Genomic DNA, 19,605 nt, shown 5'->3' with positions numbered 1-19,605 from the left:
GAATGCCTTTGAGGAATGAGTCCTTGGACTCGTTCAAGATGTCGCTTAATAATAATCATATCGTATTAATAATCATTTGACTGTAATCACCATTGTATTTTAATATTTTGTGGATATGAACCACAAAATTCCCACCCAAGAAAAGTTATAAACCTATCTAGTACATTAGTACTTTTCGTGAGCTAAGGATTTTTTCTATTTTTATTAATTTTATATATTTTATATACTTTTATTTATTTTTGACATAATTCTGAAATGCTGCTCTAGAGACCATCATTGGAATTTTTTCAAGCTATCTCAGGTCTCCAGTAGCAGAGCGATGTTCTCAAACCGTGCAGTAAAATTCATCTAACGTAATGGACAATCGGAGACATTCTTGTTTACTACGAGATTCGAACCCGCAGCTAGTGGTTAGAGAGTGGTATGCTAACCACTCGGGCGAATAATTTCAAATCTTTTATTTCAGTTTGCGACCCACTAAGCACAACTTTGTACTGCCGCCACGAGAGATTTGGCAAATGATATAAAGTGTTATGTAATCAAATTCTATATTTTCAGTATTTGGGAACTTTAAATGCAGTTTGGATAATGCACTTCTAGTGTAGTTTGCTTCTAGTGTAGCAAACTACACTAGAAGCATGCAGATAACGAATAAGTGCATTATTCGTTACATATCAGTAACTAACATATGACTTTCGAATCTTGAAAACCAACAGCTTTCTAGTTCGATGAATTTAATTACATCTATAAGAAATATCTAGATAATATTCGTTCCATCTTAGGGGTAAGTTATCTTACAGAGCTCGTATCCCTCAAAAGAAGCAACATCACTTATGGAATATCATAGAGTAGATCTGACGATTTTAAGTTATCACAATTGACTATAAAAATGCACCTCTGCATGTATGAATAAAATCCCAAATTTCATTATATTTCTTTTAATCGGGAAATCTGAGCATCTCTTATAGACTGCAAGAAAAAAAAAATAAAGCGAGTATTGCACTAAGCTCGCGAATTTCTGATTATCCTGTATTGAACACTCACAGCTCACTTGATGAAGTCGCTCAAACAACACGAGATAATTGCTTAATTTAACTAACCTGGATCCGAGCTTCATTGAGTTTAGTGATCCTGGCCAATTCCTCTCTACAGTAGATATCAGGATAATGGCTTTTAGCAAAGGCAGCTTCCAGTTCTTGCAGCTGTTCCTGAGTGAAGGTAGTACGATGGCGTCTCCTTGCAGGAGTCGGTGGACATGTGCTCGAACCTCCGCTAGCCGAAGTTCCACTGTTAGTTGAGGTGGTGGTAGATGTAGGCGGTGTGAGACTTCCCCCACCGAGTGGAGTGGTTGACAAACCGGGACTGCTTTCGACCTTCAGCTTCTTGAATGCTCCTTCCTGGCTGGAGGAAACCGGAGATCGTTTATACACTGTGAACAGAGAGGAAAAAATGCAAACGTGAGATAAGCTTTTTTATTTTCATCCCATTCAATGAATGCAGTAAAGTGCCATATTAAAACATAATTACCCCATCCCTTTTTTTAGCATTAAACCCAATAGCTCGTTGACCAATGCTAACCTAGTTTTTCATAAACCGAATTTATACTATGATAAGTGATTAATACTATCACCTCTCATAGCGTAGGTCCTCTGACCTGTTTGTTTTGTGGGATAAAAAAACTGTACTGCCTCCATATCAGACAGGCTAACTTACCTTTAATTGAAGAGTTTTAATGACATATTTCTTTCATAATGCGAAGGTAACAGATAGCACGGCTTCCCAACTAAAAGATGTCATCGCACCAACTGCGCCTCTTAAGTACTGACCTACTTATATTAAGCAACCAACTTGTGCTTTTATTAACCATCCTTAACATGTCGTTTGTTTGTTTGTTTGTTTATGTGTAAGTAAAATTTTCGCTTACTGGCTATAAAACAACAAGGGATTTTTATCCCCTTAATTAAGGTCGCCAGAAAACTAGCCGTTTGGCTTTTCATCTTAGTTATAAGATATTATTTTATGATTATTGTGACTCTTGCGATACTACATTCAGGGTAGCCCATTAATCAAGATGGGGTTTATATATTTAATAACGTTTTTTTTATTTATTATTTTTATTATAGTGAAATACATAACCTGGTTTTTTTTTTATGAAAAACACATCAAATAAATGCCTTCCATTTTCGGCTTCGCAAAGACAGGCCCTTTTTACGGCATGCGCCATGACAACTGATAATATTTCTGTCTGTAGCGCCCTAATTTCTGCACGAGTGTTCTCCTTCAGCTGTTGGATTGTGTGAGACTTATTCACATCCATCTTTTCCTTCAGGTAACCCCATAGGAAGAAGTCTGGAACCGATAGATCTGGAGAACACGGTGGCCAGTTCATTGCAGAACTTTGCGAAGTGATTCGTTCGAATAATCGAATATGAATTTCAAAATATAATCGCACGACTTTCGTTTGATATTGGGTTGTGAACTATCTCGTAATTAATTTCCCAGATGTTCCTTAGAATACCCGAAAAAAAAATGAAAAAAATTAATAACAAAAACAGTCATTCACATTTTAAAGCCCTTCGTGTCTTATACGGCCACTCAGTAAAATACGATGCTTTTGCTCATAAAGCTGATCTTACTGCTGATTTTTTAATTCATAATTTGCCGAAACTGTACAACATTATTAGAAGGAAAGAAAAGATGGACAGATGGAAGCCAGTTCGAGATTCATTATGAGCTTTTTTCTTTATTTTCAGTACATTATTTTAATTTTATTTCATTACTTCGAGTAAGATATTTCGGAGGTACACTGAATGTTTAGAATTCAACTCCGGCTCGGACTGTTGGCTTACAATCTTCCTGGGTTTCCTGGATGTCGTGAAATATTTCACACACTAAAGCCAGTAGACAGATGTTTTTTAGTATTGATAAAATTCATTTAAAATTTCACTCCATAAATTAAAAACGGCAGGAACAACAAATTTGGGGAAAAGATATTTGGATTCTCCGTTCATGCCTGTACATGAGTATGAATGTAGAATGCATTAATGCTTTTGAAAAACTAAGGCGTCGTTTTTTTCCCATCAGTCCTTTTTTTTTCAATTTATAAAGATCGAGCGGGCGCGCGCGCGCACACACAAAGCATGATTATGACCTTTAGTTTATTTCTCTAACTAAAGCAATGCTTTTATTTAATAACATGTCATATAACAATGAAACAGCTAAAATGAATGAGATACATTTTGCATCTTTTATATACCTCTATCGTATTTTTATTTCTTGAAAAATAAATTCGATCTTTTCTGTAGTATTTTATTCAAAAACATGTTTCTTATTCATGTGGTTATTTCTTATATCTTGAAATTCACGACTATTCTAAAAGCAGTTTGCATTTTCTGAAGCATAAAACCCCTAAATCTCTGATTATGCAAAAACTTTGATCAAAGCTTCAAGGCAGGCATATCTGATAACTTCATTTCCATGAATGCCATTTAGTAGTCACATTTCTAAAGATAAAAGAAGAATAACAAGATCAGTGAAAGAAGTAGAATAGAATAGCAACGAAAATTCATATTTAAAAATCAGAATTTTTTAAAATTTATTTAAAAGCATTCGAAAGTTTTTTGGTTATAGTTCCTACTAAGAATACAGTTGTTGGTTTTTTTTAAGCTATTTATGCACTAACGTAGAACGGCAGGACTAAATTTTATTATTATTATTTTTGTTAGTAGAATATAGACTCGATTATCAGACGATGGAAAACTGTAATTCAATGAAGAAAGATGTTTCAGCAGTGTGGGTCTCATCAGAAGGTAGGAAGCATTTAATATATATCTCAGCACATATAAAATCTCGATTATCTTAAAATCTGTCATTCGTTTTCCGGAGTTGTTGGAGGAATAATATTCTGGAGTACAGGAGCTTTGATCAAAGCTTCAAGTTAGAGATGTCCATTTGGACATCTCTAACTTAATTGTGAGCTTAGCCATATTTATTTTCAAATCGTTTAATACATTTAATTAGCATGAAACAGCAGAACTTTGCACAGTTGCTTATGTGAAAAAGGTATTTGTTGTGTGCACTTCTTTTAATCTCTTTTGACCATTTTTTTTAAATGTTTCCCAGGTCTGAAAGTTAGTTGTTCCTCCTCTCTGATGAGACTCAACGAAATATTGTCACGACATCGCATCTTTTTCGTTAACTTATATTCAAGAAAAGAGAAAGTCGTGTTTAGTGAAATAAAAAGTAGACAAAAAATTTAAAGCGATATGAAACGCATATCTATAATACGGTTTTCATAGAGGCAACAGTACAAAGATCTCCAGTTTCAGTTATCTACGCTCAAAGAAATGTGCCTTTTCATTAAAGAGCATTCATGGAATTTGAGTTATTTCACCAGCACTTGCCTGATATGGATTCCATTAAGAAGGCCTGAGTCTCCTCAAGTATATCCTGCGTGGTTGGCATGGAAACGCTACGAAAGTTCCCGGATTTAAGACCACACTCTGAGAAACGTTTAATTCCTCCCCGGAGAAGTGGATAGAGGTTTTCATTCAGACATTGCCTACCTGTTAGAAGAATCATCAACCATTATTACACTTCTGAGAGGTAAAAACACCTACATGTTATACGAAACCCTATCAAAAAGTTCATTGATTTTTGGACAATAGTATTAAGTCATTGTTCCTCGATAATATGGTCACTTTCAGAATAATTCCTTTTGGCACATGCATTTTTTCCTAACTCAAGCAAGGATCTCGAACATTTGCAGCTGAGAAAGCCATACAATGCTTCATAAGAAAAAGTGTAATGGAAACATAAAATGACTTCTGATTATCATAATTTTTCTGACTTATTGCAAACTGTTCAGCTGCCCAGAAAAAAAATTAACTTAGTAGCTTAATATTTATACGAGGAAAGAAAAAAATCAGTTTACGAACTTTTCGATAGGCCTTCTTAGTAGTCATTATTTTGATCACCTACTTTTCTTGGTAATAACTGCGACTTCGAAATCTTAATACATCCTCTGTCCAAAAACAAACCGAACGTTTCGAAAATAGAAGAAATTAGTGGCTCCACCTGTTGTGTCTTTTCGTTGTCGAAAGCGGCGACCTTCATTAGTGTTGTGTCAACTGTTTATGACATTTGTTTCATTAGAAGCCAAGTTATAGTGCCGAGAGTGACAGTGTGTTTTGACGAACGGTCGGTCGTCACGATATTCATGCCGCACGCGACGAATTCTCGCTATCAATCGCATCAAAACTTCGAGATAAAACTCATCATTGACCATTTGGCCAGGCAGAACGAATTCCTTGTGGATAATGCCCTTGGAATCGTAAAAACAAATCAGCATTGCTTTTACGTTTGACTTCTCCAAGCGACTTTTTTTTCGGATGCCCCCTCTTCTGGTGGTCTCCACTCAGCACTCTGGCACTTTGTTTCGAGCTCATACTCAAAACACCACGTTTCGTCACCAGTAACGATCGACGATCGTTTCAAGGAAGTTTGAGTCCTTACGAGCGGTTTTAATGAGGTCCTTGCGGTGTTCAATTCGATACATTTTTTGGTCGTCGGGCAACTTGTAGGGAACAGATCGCGAATTCAATTTACGAAGGCCCAAACTCTCAGTCAAAATGTTGTGCACAGTTGATTTTGGAGTCCCCAATTCATCTTCAATCAATCTCACCGACGGTTTCGGGTTTGCTTTGAAAAAATCACGCACTTTTCGGATGTTAACTTCTCTCAGTCCAGTTTTTGAACAGCCCAGCTTTTTGTCGTCTTCAAGTGTCTCATGACCACTTTGATATCGCTTAAACCACTCGTAAACTTGAGTACGGGATAAGCATTCATCACCGTATGCTTTTTGAAGCATTTGATGCGTTTCGGTAATACTTTTACGAAGTTTAACGCAAAATCAATCGCAGCTCTCTGTTTTTCCGACCGTTTGTCAAAACACACCATCATTCTTGGCACTATAACTCGGCTTCTAATGAAACAAATATCATAAACAGTTGACACAACACTAATGAAGATTTCCGCTTTCGGCAACAAAAAGATACAACAGGTGGCGCCACTAGTTTCTTTTTGGACAGAGGGTGTATAAATATAGTCAGTGAAATTTTAATACGCTGACTGGATTTTATGAGAGAAATGGATACAGCAACAAATCGTCTGACAGAAATACTACTTCCGTTATTTCATCGAAACATCAGGGCCAAGAATTTGTAGTCCAGTTGTTCCTTTTAAGCACAATTTTGTTTCGTTTTTAGATTTTAAATTTCGTCGAAACATTTCGGTCTCAAAAGTTAACAACAGTTTTTCACTGTGTCAAAAACGTTCTAATTACGTTATTGGTGATTTTTTTCATCCACTCTCTATTGACTATTCACTATCAGTAATATTCATCCTTAATATGCAAGTTGATTATCGAACTAGAATATATAATTTTGCGAACACTGTTAACCGCTTTGGGAAAGAATTTGAATGCAGTCGAGTTAACATAACAAAAAGAAAACGTGTTTAGATATTGTTATTTTTTCAAAACCATGGCAGAAAACGTTATATTTAAAAGACAGGCTAATTTATTACAAGTACAAACATTTTGGACAAAGAATAAGTAATATCCATCACAAGTTACCAAACCTTTCCGATATCATCATCATCATCGTCATTGTCATCAAGCATTATTATCCATGATGACTCCAAGACTGTTTGCCAATGACTCTTTCTTCCTTCTGTCACTCCTGAAAATCTGATTATTTCATCAATAGAGCAATTTTGGTTGGCACGTGATTGTTTTATCTCCATTTTATCCAATACAATACTTCTATTGTCCATTGTTGGTCTTTTGTCCAAGCAATATGCCTAGCCCGTTGCCAATTCAGATGTTCGTTCTTTCTATCATGTCAGAAATTTTATTTTCGTTTATTCATTTCCATTATGGAGGAAAATATTTCTTCATACTGGAAATGAATCCTGACTCGAACCTAAATATGCCTTGATCTATTTATACATTTCACATCATTTAACTTGGTCTCAATCCAAGTAGCATATGGTGCTGTAATTTCAATAGTTTTCAAGTTATTATTATTATTAACTGATAGCTCTGGGGTATCCCGGATCTTGTTGCTATGCTAAGATGATAAATTAAAATCTTACGTTTTTCTCACTCAGTTTTGTAGATTTGTAAAGTACGTTCATTGAACTCGAGTTATTCTACAGTTTGCTGTTGTGTTCACGTCTTAGCCATCCTGTCTGCTGTAAGGAACGCAAATATGTTACTCCCATCATATTCAGTTTTTAACTAGTTCCAGTTCCAGAGGCTTCTGAAAAATGAGCATCGAAAGGCTCGGGGTTCATTTTTCAGAGGAAACAAAAACAATCAGACATCATGACACCAAAACTTATAATATTAATAAAATAATTATTCAAATCATACAACCGTAAACCCGCTCATCATGCAAGATAAAAATGAAAAGAAGACAAATTTTCAAAGAATTATAAACAATCCGAAAAGAAATTGCTAATCTAATTGTATTCCCAAAAATGAGATTAAGTATATCGAAAAGGTATCAGAAATAGGTGAAATGCAGATAGAATGTTGAAAATAATGAGAAGATAGTACAATTAAATGTTTATCATAGTTATTTAACCAGTTTTTGCAAAAAAAATGAAATGGTCTAAAAACTAGCAAACTGGAACAATAATGCTAACAAACGTTATACACAAATTATTTATTTGGATACTGCAAAACGGAATTCGGAATACAAATGAACAAATACTAGAAAACGAAGAGCCGGTTTTCGAGGTGACCTAATGCTGGTTGCACTTTCACATATACAAACTGCAAACAAATATTGGGAAATGATTAGACCCATATGCTGTAGCTGCGTTGATTTCAAATAAGCATTTCATTCTATAGACAAAGTAGCACTAAGGCTGTGGGTTCAAATTCCACAGTGGCCATGTTGTGTTTTATAAATGTTTTAGGTGATAGATGGTTTTCGTCGCCTAGTAAGTGATTATCACTACCTTATTTAATGAAGGCGTGAAGTGGCTTGAAAAATTGAAAAGATCACGTTTTGTTCTCTAGAGCAAGGCTACTTGATTGTCTGACCCGTAGATATACTCACAGTATTATTATTAATGTACTAGAGGCTGACAGCGCTTCGCCGATTGGATTTACATTAAAAAATTACAATATTAAATAAGTAAATAATAGATCAAGAAATTCTTATATTGATCGAGGCTTGTTATAAGAACGAAAAAAGTTTTAAGCATTTTATAAGGCATGTACTGAAGAATTTAAAAAGAAGAAAAGGAGTAGCACAGGGATCGGCCATATTTCTCCTTATCTCTTCAGTATATATCCTTAACAAATAACGAAATAAATGAAAAGGCAGATTGGTGTATTGACAAGTTTGTATATCAGGGATCAACTATTATAGAAGATTTCAGTGATTTAACTTGGGCCTTCTTAGACTTTGAACAGGGATTGGCGTGGCAAAGTTGAATGTATTAAATGCAATATGGAATAATAAAAATATCAACAGAACTAAAATTCGATTATCAAGGTTTCGTTATCCCAACAGCAACTTATGCAACTAATAAAAGGAAAATCACAAGAGAAAAAAAACTTATATCCTTTGCAATGAAATGGATAACAAAAATCAGTAATGCCTTTTAAGTGATAACGCAAATAACTAAGTAAGAAGTGAATGAAATTATCACTACAATACGATACAATCTCGACAGACAGCTGCAGTAATAGGAACATGTTCAATGTATGTCATTTGAAAGATATCGACGACTCTTAATAGGCTAGTTCAATGCAAATAACTCTCAGGGAGAAGAACAGAAATATTTGTGTTTAAATACCAGATTCTTGCATTTCTGCGAAATTATTACAAACGAAAACAGAGATTTAAAAAATCATAGGCCGGATATGCCGAAAAGAAATAACAGTAATTATTAAAATGAAATATAGATCAGTAATTTAAAACAGATTACAATACTCTCAATTAAGAACACATTTCTTTCCAATAATATTTTTAAATATTTATATTCCGTTTTTGTAGCCAGATTTCTTCTTTTTTTTTTTACAGAAATGTGAAGAAAAAGAAAAACAATAACCATTATTTCATGATAAAATATTTTAATTAACAGTATAAAACGAAATGGGTCAAATTATCCAAAGAATAGCTTAGTTTGTCGCATTTTCTCTTTATTTTTTTCTTACTAATTTTTCTCACCACATTCATTCTTTGATTAAAACTATATTAACTGTAAAATTAGAATTACAATAACATTTTCAGTCGTGAACAGATTGAGGGATTTAGTAAATTTGAATTCTGAAAACAATTTTGAAATTTCAATAATTTTGAATTCTTAAAGATACTATCCATAAAATATTTCGTTGTTAAAATAAAAGTAATTGTTTTGAGAATACAAAAATAAATATTTTTGTATTCTCAAAACAGTTGCTTTCAGATATATGGGAGAGCCGTGTTCATCGATAGGGAGTCCTGTTATTGCGTCGAATCCTAAAGTCCAGTCAGTCAGACTACTAAAACCTTGAACCCTTATGAGGGCTTTTCAACTGAAGGTGAGTTACCTTCAATAACGGTCTTACAGAGATATCAAGATTTTCTCTCCAGGAAGCTCGGGTTTTTCATCCACAACTTGACAAACCGGCCAGAAGAAAGAACAATTTAGGCATATGACTAACCAATCGATCCAAAAATCCAAATATTATGGTCATGAAAGTAAATCTGGAAAGATCGTGGGTATTAAGACCCTGTAATTTATGCTGACTATTATTAGCATTAATTACTAAACACTCCAATCAAAATCTTTCTTTTTTAAAAACCTTTTTAATGAACTAAATAATTCTCGTATGTTCTCATACTGACAAGCATATATCACGTTCAGTCGTGAAATTCATGAGACTCGAAAATAAAGTTATTGATAGTAGTTCAGGGAATTGTCTCATTAATAGCTCCAACAATCCTCTGCTATATTTAATAATTTTGTGGTTCTTGCATGCTTCAGAAAGACCCCTGTTACAGACAGAAGTTCTGCATAGTAGTCTTGCTGTCTGTAGTAATAAGCCAGCTGGTTGAGTATTTTAGGCAGAAATGTCAGAATCGTGCCATCGGGGGGAGGCGTGCTCAGAGCAGTTATGAAATTCAGTAATTAATGGTTTAAAGAATATGAAAGATCCGTGCTATCGAAAAACAAATTGTATCAAAACGAGGACAAATGCAACGATGCACTATAATATCTACAGATATATAAGCACTAAAATATGATGTGCGTGTTAGTGATTGATGCTTAGGACCATTGAGCACCTAAACGCTATCTTCAATTACTTTTTTTGTTTAAAATACAAAAAATACCAACATTAATAATAGTAATAATAATAATTGCGATATAAATATAATTGTAAATAGTCTTATCAAAACAATTGCCCAACGTTTTATCCATATTGAGCATTATGTCTACTAAAGAGGTGGTCGGAGAGAAACATTTCCGAAGAATTCGCTACACAACTAAACCAAATCTCCTTCGATACACAGTATTATAAGCAGAGGGCGCTCTACACAATACACACCATTCTATTTCCATTGAACGACGATAATAATAAAAAAAGTTTATTCTTTGCAACACTCACTTTACTCGCTTCGGCGACCTAAACCCCTCCGTGTTACGACTGTTTGTTCAGAGCAACAATACCACGGCTTGGCTACTTACAAAATATTCAGCGATGCGAGTAAGCAGACCTCTAACGTGTTACTCCCCTTGCTTACAGGTTCAACAATAGACTTGGTTGAAAGACCCTCAAGCATCACATCACAAGTATAATAGAAAAGTACTGTTCTACACTTGTGTCGGCAATAGCACGTGAACGCATATTACGATCTAGGAGTGCCCAAATGGTATGAAAAGTGTTTTAGAAATCGCATATGTGTCTATAAAAGTTAGATCCGGTCATTTTTTGTTCAGTTGTAAATGAATTAAATACCATAGAAACATCTTTATAGGCTGTGTCATGGTATAATAAAAATTAATCGTGCCAGAAATTATTCATAATAGTGCAATTTCTATCAGGCATGCGCCTGATACAAATTGCACTGTCACATTGTTTGTTAAAGAAATTTGAGTGTTGTTATATTTTTCATTGCGTAGAACGGCACGTGTTGCATTGAGAAGTCGAGGTTGAGCTTGCGATGTTACAGAAATTACATATCTCTATATGTTTGTTGCCAAGAATTAAAAGCAGATCCAAGAATTATTCTTTGGTACATTAATCGCTTGTGTTCTTTTGTCATGAATACAACATTAAGAATTATAGTGTTGTTCCAAACTGTACTTAAAAGTCGTCCAGGTCAAACCGAAATTTTTTGCACAGCTCACAAGGTAACAAAATTATGAAAATTCGTTTCCTAGCCATAAAAACATTGTTTATATGCTACCGTCTAGAGAAATAATGATAATATTGTAGGTACTTCTTGTTAAAAAATCAATTATGCTTTAAATTAAATCATCCAAAGGATTTAAGAAAATTATTGTGATTAATGAGTATAGTAATGAATTACTATAATTCCAATTATAACTAGAATTTCAAAAATCTATATTTTGGGCAGATCAAAACGCTTTGGAGCATTCATCGTTAAAAAGTTACTTTTTTATGAAATAATAGAAATACATAATACCAAGCCAACAAAAAGGTCCGTTATTACTTTTAGAATATTAAAAGTACTTGTCTCATTCCAAAATCCAAGCAACCTAACAACTTTAAGCTATTTCGTGAGTCAGCTGGATAAAGGGAAAAAAGGTTTCATAGCACAACCTGCTGAAGTGGAGCACTCGAAAATGCAAACTTTCTCGCATTTAGCTCTGGTCAAAGTTGAAAAGCGACAACGTTAGCTGTGAGGAAAGTCAGCGCAATTTGCAACGACATATACTTGCGATCAAGCCGTTCTTTAGCGACTTAATTGTCTTGGACTGAGTTATGTGAACAATCAAAGCGGCAGCATCGTCTGAGTAGTTGAGACAGACGTCTCTTATAAAAGAAAGCACTGAACTAAAAGTAATTGCGTGTACTCATTCTTCAGTAGGATTAAGTAATTCCAAAATACCCTAATAGGTGGCGCCACTGCGTCTTTAGGGTTATTTTGTTTGTGTGACGTTATCGCTACAATCTAAAAGCAAAAACTTTATTATCAATGTTGTATGTGCGTGTATCTGATACTGTTTTAAAAACCGGCACGCGTCTGTCGATTATCGTCAACAGCCGAACAGGTCAGGGTTCAACAAAGGACCACAGGTGTCGACACCCGCTCGCTGTGCCATTGCCGCTATCTCGGCATCAGGAACACCGAAATCTCCCCTTCCCCTATTCATCGTGTCTCTTGCTACAATAATAGTTAAAAACCGAGACCAGTTGCAAGTAGCATGTGTTCAAACACCTCCGACAGAGGTCTCTGTCACCCGATACTATCAGAGGGACTTGGTTTTCACTTAATCCGCCGTACGGTCCGTAGTTGCAGCGTGGAGGCCAATTTTTGCACCGGAAGTGTTGGGAGTTCGTAGAAGGGAAAGTGTTTTAATCGGTGTATTCAAGAGCTCTTAACACATCTGTACCAATGAAAGCTTTGCCCGAAGAGCGATATCTGCATATAGGACTATACAGATATCGTTCTCTATTCTGAAAACATTTTCATAAAGTGAAACTCTATGAAAATGTTTTCAGAGATAGATGTGACTTTACTAAGACAGATGTGACGATATATTTCTATTTCCATGACAACATAGGTTTGCTTGAATTTACCCGACGATGGTTTACGTCAAGAATAACATAAGCTTGACGTCTGTAACTAAACGGTAAGATGTTCATCAGCGCTTCAAAACATTTACGTTCAAGTCGAACTTGCACTACAGATACTCACACCGCACTTTTAAGAACGAAACAGACAGCGTTTTAAACCAGCTACGTGTGAGCTTAAGTTCTTCTATTAATTAAATAATAAAGTAAAATACACGTTTAAAAGTTTTACGTGTCATTTATGATGTATATACGTTTTTCTTGCTTGCCGACTAGTTTAAATTTATAAGATGATGCATGGGAAAATCTTCAGCTTTTCAGAACTTGAAAAAGAAGCAGTACTGTTCATATGTTTCGATGCATTTACATCCATTGAAGAAACAGTGTTAAAATAAAGAAGTTTTCTATCTTCTGGTTTAAGATCTTTACGAGGAAAACTGCTTCCGGTCATGGTTCATCATGCAGCAGACTACCGGTGATTTTATTTTGTTGCTTATCGGATTTGACACATTTCAATAATCCGTTGATTTGAGTTATATCAATGCTTCTGTGAAGTACATCGCAAAGTGCTAACTTTAACCTTTTTTAGCCAGTGTATGATTGGTAAAACTTCGCTGTACACAATAAAGAGTAGCCTACGAATACATCAGTTCAAGTACGTTGATGATTTAATTGCCTACTTTCAGTTAGTCACACAATATGCGAGCTGTGTTCTTTTTATCATTTGATTCTTCGGGCGTCTTCCGTTTCTCTTACGTATACTTTTCTTGTGGTATTTACAGCATTTTCCGTACGCTGAAGTGATGCTAAATGAAACGTTTTGGTTACGAAGCGAATCTAGAAAATATATCGATTTTCTTTTCTCTTTATCTTGCAAGATGGTAAAAAAAAGAGTTTGCTTTGCAATACTGTGCATCTGATGTCTCCTTTTATCAAACTAAACAATGTTATTGAACAAAAAGTAGTCATCTAAACTGAAGATTCCATTTATTATAAATTAAAGATTAATTACAGAAATGCTATCAGCTAGTGAAGTTTCATAATCAACTTTCATTATTCAACCATACTAATTTCAGAAGTAATTGCGCTAAGACGTTTTTTTAAAAAATAAAAAACCCACTTCCTTTTTATCTCCTTCGGCGCTGATTTGTTTTCGGTCTCTCGTCTTTTCTTCACAGTATGAAACGTGAGTCGTATCAGTGTTCCAATACTAAAAGAAATATTTTAAAATTTAGTATTCCTCATCAGGTTCTTTCAAATCAAATCTTAGCTTTACATCTTCTTGGCGTTATATGGAAAGCTATTTTCTAAGAGTAATCCTGTAGTTAAAAACCCGGTTTCAGAGTTGTGAAGCGAGATTATTTTTATCCTAGGAGTCGGTTTTCCTTTTGGCTGTTTACAGCATAACCTGATAAAAACCATACCGAAATATGATGACGCGATATGCAACAGTTATTGGCAGGCAAAGCGTGTTATGATATAGTGGTATGGTATGGTACTGGTTATGTAACAATTGTACTATCAGTTCAAGAACAATGATTCGAAGCATTCACGAGAAAGTGTTTTGTTCTACATTATTTTCACTCATAAAGATAAGTCCGAAGTGGTGTCACGAGGAATAGGCTCCATTCCACTTGAATTCTTCGTCCTTGATACTCCCCGATTCATATTTCTCGAGCATACCGAATGTACAATGGCTTTTATGGCTAGAAAACGAATGTGAGTAGGTCGACTTTATGATATTATTCATCTGAAAGAAAGCATTCATTCATTCTCGAACCTATTGGTTTCCTTGAACATGAAAATGTGAAACGTATACACCTCCGAATCAAAATCTTAGAATAATCAAAGAAAATGTGTTGAATGATTTGCAATTCTAATTTATTGCATAGAAAATAATTATTACCAAATATGAATTAGCCTTATCTAAATCTACGTATTTTGGTTTATATAACCATGTAAAAACATTAAAATGTAATATAAATGATAAGAAAACTGTTATTTGAAAACATTCACAAAATTAGAATAATTTTTAACGTGGTTCAAAATATTAGAATAATGCGAAAATAAATGCACAAAAATTATAGTCAGAAGGAAACAACATGATAATTACTACTTTGTTGCATCCTCCTTAGCTTTTATGACCGATCATAAACGGTTGAGCGTATTATTTACTAGTGGTTCGCTTTTTTTTTTTTTTTTTTGTCAAAACATGCCCATATGGTCTGCAGACTAGAAACAAGTTCATTTTTGTCTCTTGGGGCAACTTCTTGAAGACGTTTCTTCATAATTCCCCACAAATTCTCAATGGTTTTTAAATTTGGTGAGTTTGCCAGCCAAGGAATTACACTGATTTGCCTTTCTTTGAGCTTCCAAGACAACTACTAGATGGCTCAAAGAAAGGCAAATCAATGTAATTCCTTGGCCGGAAAACTCACCAGATTTAAAACCCATTGAGAAAGTGACAAGGAGTTGAATCTTGCTGAAAAAGGAAATGACCATCACATAAATATTCCGATGTCAGTAATATAAAGTGCTCAAGAATTTCTTGGTACACTTTGGAATTGACTCTTTCGTACACAATACACAGCTTACCTCGACCCTCTGCGGTCATACAAGCCCATACCATAACAGAGGTTGCAAATTTCACCGAACATTTTAGCATTCTAGCAAATGCTTCTTGCTTACGACACGTATCCCTTGATGACCATGGGACAATAAAACATACTTTCATCGCTAAAAAGTACCTTTTTACAGTCCTCTTGACCCCACAACAGTCTTTGCTTACACCATTTTACTCTAGCCTTTTGCATGGATGTCATAAGCGGCTTCGTCTTAGGCACACATGATTTAAAACCCAATTTGCGACGTCTTCTCAACGTTGTAGATTTAGACACATTCACACCTAGTTTTTTCCATCTCCTGTGAAAATGCTTTACATTTCGGAAATGGTTTTTCTTCACGATATTCTTCAATCTCCTTTCATCTCTTGATGTATTTATTACATTTTGACCGCTGTTGCAGCGATTATTTTGAAAACTCCGGTTATTAGAATATTGTCTCAATGCTCTCCTCACGCTTACTTGAGAACATTTCAATTCCTTAGCTATAAACTGTTGAGTTTGGCCTTCTTTGTGTAGAGATACCATACGAAACTTCTTAGCTTCCGATATGTCACTCGTTCGACCTATGTTTAGCAAACGATTAGCTGAAATCCACGCACAAGCGATTCCTCACATACGAGTCAGTTCTGCAGCGACTGAAATATAAGCCATTTCTATGCTCTCCTCAAAACCAATCGGAAAAATTTGGAATATTCTAATATTTTGAACCCGTTAAAATTATTCTAATTTTGTGAATGTTTTCAAATTACAGTTTTCTTATAATTTATATTGCATCCCTATATTACGCAGGACAATTGATTAAAAAACTCCTGAGTACGTAAAAACATTGCTAGACTTGGAAGTTAATACTAAGCCGAGACCCCTATTCTGTGAAAGAAGCAACCAAACTTGCTTCGTAGACGATAATTTGAAAATCGGCAGAGCACTGATTTGTAAACTTTATGTATCGGAATCCCTACAATCTTAGGAATATTTCCATTGCGTTTCCTTTCTTTTTACTTAAAACTGTTTTTGAAGACTGGATAATTATTTTAAAAATAATTATCATAATGAATATTTTACTTATCTAAACGTATTAATAAATTAATAGGTTTTACGACCAAATATTAAAATATACAAAGAATACTAATATGTCACATATTTGAATAAACATCATAACTGTAAGACCAATCACATTCTCACTCATATCATTTAACAAATATGTGACTGACTATATGACTTGATGTGCACGTCCCCCCCCCCCCAACACACACAACCAGAATGTTAATTGTTAGTAAACGTACATTGAAAATAGCAAAACATCTATGTTTCATTAGTATCTTAAATTTTAAATATTATTCATCGGGATGTAGGAGTATAAAATTTACAAAGAAAAAGAAAAGAAAAATAATTTGTACTAATTTTGTTGTATAAAAACAGAATTCGAAGTAATGTGCTTACGTCTCTCAATTATGTGTATTATCTGAGAAAGGAATTTTAATTTAGATATCTGTTTGATAATGTTCATGAATATCAGAGAGATGTTACACGCCAATGTATCTTTTACTCTGGCGAAACAATGGACATAGTTTTATGGTGCAAATTATTTGATTCAAGTTGTTGTTTTTGGACATTACTTCGACCCGCTTTTTTAATATAGACTCGCTTCCCCCATATAGAAAACCCCACAGTTAGAAAACTGCGATGGAGTATGCTTAGTATCCTCTTACTGGTATACCAGTCTTGAACTTCTACAATTATCATGCCTTATACGACGAGCCACGTGGGTTGTTTGGATTCCAGTCCAGTTTTTCCTTTAAAATTGGGTTGGGGGGGGGGGGGAGGGACAGCCTTGCTGGTTGAAATTGGATGATATCAACGATGCATAGAAACCTAACCTAGAATACGATAACATGATCACTAACCAGTATTTTTAGCTAAAAGGCAAAATAAGTAAACTCCTATGACCCAAGCTTTGGGTCAATTATTTACAAGCAACATGCATGTGTAGTGGTGTTAAACTTCTCTGTAAGACAATGTGTTTTGGCAAGAAGCCTGATTTACAGGCGACTTGTTGAATCTTGACAGTTGTTTCTTGACTGAAAAATCAAGTAACTCTCTTTTCTGTTAGCTTGTTACTGTTCAGGCTGTTAATGTGTATAAATTAGTAATGCACTTTATGTTTCCTATTTAATATAATCATCATAATACAATTAAATAATTGTAATATAATATTAAAAAGTATTTTAAGCTCTAAACTAAAGCATATATTCTAAATTTTGGTGAAATCTATTTCAGTACATATGAAATAAAATTTCTTAAACACATCTAAAATCAAACAATGCATATTTTGTAGAAAAAATGACCAATCTATAGGCATTTAATAAATAATATGCGCATGTGAAAGAAAGCATAATAATAGTGAAGCGTGATTACTCCAAGCAAGTATAACGAAGGTGATTCGTTTAATAAGAATTGATTTAATTCTTATACTAATAACAAATTTAAAGCTTTCTCTGTCTTCTTTAGGTACTAGAAAACACAAAATATAATCAAAAAATAGAATAAATTGAAAATAGAAGTACGAAGTATACTAAAATTATAGAGGAATATTTATAACCAGATAAATGATGAAGGTACGTTAAACTGAATAAACCTGCTGCAAATGGTGGGATGTGGAAATTGCAATATTCCAACAGGATTATGCAGTGTTTAAGTGGAAATAAATTGTGAGGTTAAGCAAACTTCTTCCTATCCAATAATTTGAAAGAAATAATACCTTTTTTGTGAGTTGGTTGCTACATTTTCGGCGCAAAGAATATTTTCTTTTTACTTCAATTGACTTTCGCATGCTAAGTCGCTGAGATAACTGAGGTTTTTGCACTAATTGTAAAAGACAAAATCTCAGAATGTGTCAACGAATTCGAGTAAGAATTCGTCGACACACATTCTAACCTCCACTCTTCTCAACGAAGATTTTGGAAGATAAACATGCCACTGTCTGTTCTTTGTAAGATCTATTTTGACAACCCTAAGAATTTTTAGATGCGACGAAGCTGTCTGTGATAAAATCTAGACAGTATACTAAAGTTCCTTTTTTATTATTATTTTTTGCAGCTGTTGGCATTTCAAAGGGCCTAACAGGGAACTGGGAATGGATTTTTTTTTTCATCCACATCGTCAATACCTTCTTTACCTGCCCCTTCTCTGACATTCGAGGAATAGGAGATCTTCGGGTATTCAAGGAATACGATTTCTTCGTGCTCTGTCGACGAGTTCCGATAGAGCGGCTACCTGATTTTATTTGTCTCATGTGTCTGGTGCTAACGATTGCCCTGATTATCCGACAGACGAACGCCATTTGTAGCAATCGGAAGGGTAGTTGCCAGAGGCTGCGTACAACATCGTTTCATTGGGAGACGTTGCTCAGCAAAAACTGTCACATTCAATCATTTTGGCGAATTACGACCCTCTCGAGTCTCGTGCAAGACGATAATAGAATTCCGAATTTAATAACGTGCGCCAGCACAGTGTCGGCCAGATTGCCTCATTTCGTCAGCGCCGTATTATAAACTAAAAATGAACGTTTATCCGTCGATTCAATTACACACAAGACCTCGTGCATTATAATTCGCCTTGATTTATTGAATTTATCAGAAACATCGCGGGAGCGCAAGTTGCAGGCGCACACTTACCTGTGTGGTCAGGCATGGAGCGGGTGACTGCGGCAGCAGCTACGGCAGCGCTTTCAAGGCCGTACAGAGCAGCGAAATCTTCGCATTTTCTCTTTTCGCTGATCCGGTCCTCGCCCAAAAGTCTCTGGTCATCGGACATGTCTAAGAAAAGTGTGTCGAGCGAATAAAGACGGGGGTAAACCTGGTGAGAAGATTGCGTTTTGGAGGCGAGTCGGCAATATCTGACGACCTAACCAAAAGTGACTAATGAAGTTACCTAGGATACAGCCTTATAAGGATCATCTGTCTGTCTGTCTTTCGTCCTGCCTCCGCCAATGCCACGCCGGTGCACGTACTGGGCCGAGACTACTCCGACGGGGTCTGCCCCGTCGGTCCCTGATTGGTTCCCACGGTTCGAGTTCCTCCTGCTCACGGCACCGTGACGGAAGACGAGGCTCCTCCTTCTCTCGTCAGAAAATCGTTTCCGATTCTGGATGACGCCAAC

At 35.2% G+C, this 19,605-nt stretch overlaps 1 protein-coding gene across 1 annotated transcript in view; it reads right to left on the bottom strand.

Moving 5' to 3' along the window:
* The window catches only part of LOC150095093 (homeobox protein unc-42-like), a 69,446-nt gene extending 50,186 nt beyond the window's left edge, over positions 1-19,260 (bottom strand). The window contains exons 1-2 of the mRNA XM_090411193.1: positions 19,122-19,260; positions 1,101-1,429 (exon numbers count right to left, since the gene is read on the bottom strand). Of these exons, the coding sequence (XP_090267319.1) occupies positions 1,101-1,429; positions 19,122-19,260 (468 nt within the window). The remainder of the gene's footprint in view (positions 1-1,100; positions 1,430-19,121) is intronic.
* Between the last annotated feature and the right edge of the window lie 345 nt (positions 19,261-19,605).

Source organism: Typopeltis vanoorti, chromosome 21 (genome assembly GCF_054136105.1).
Source record: "Typopeltis vanoorti isolate ZY-2024b chromosome 21, IOZ_Tvanoo_1.0, whole genome shotgun sequence".
NCBI classification, from domain to species: Eukaryota; Metazoa; Arthropoda; class Arachnida; order Uropygi; family Thelyphonidae; genus Typopeltis; species Typopeltis vanoorti.
This window is presented reverse-complemented; position numbering and strand designations above follow the sequence as displayed.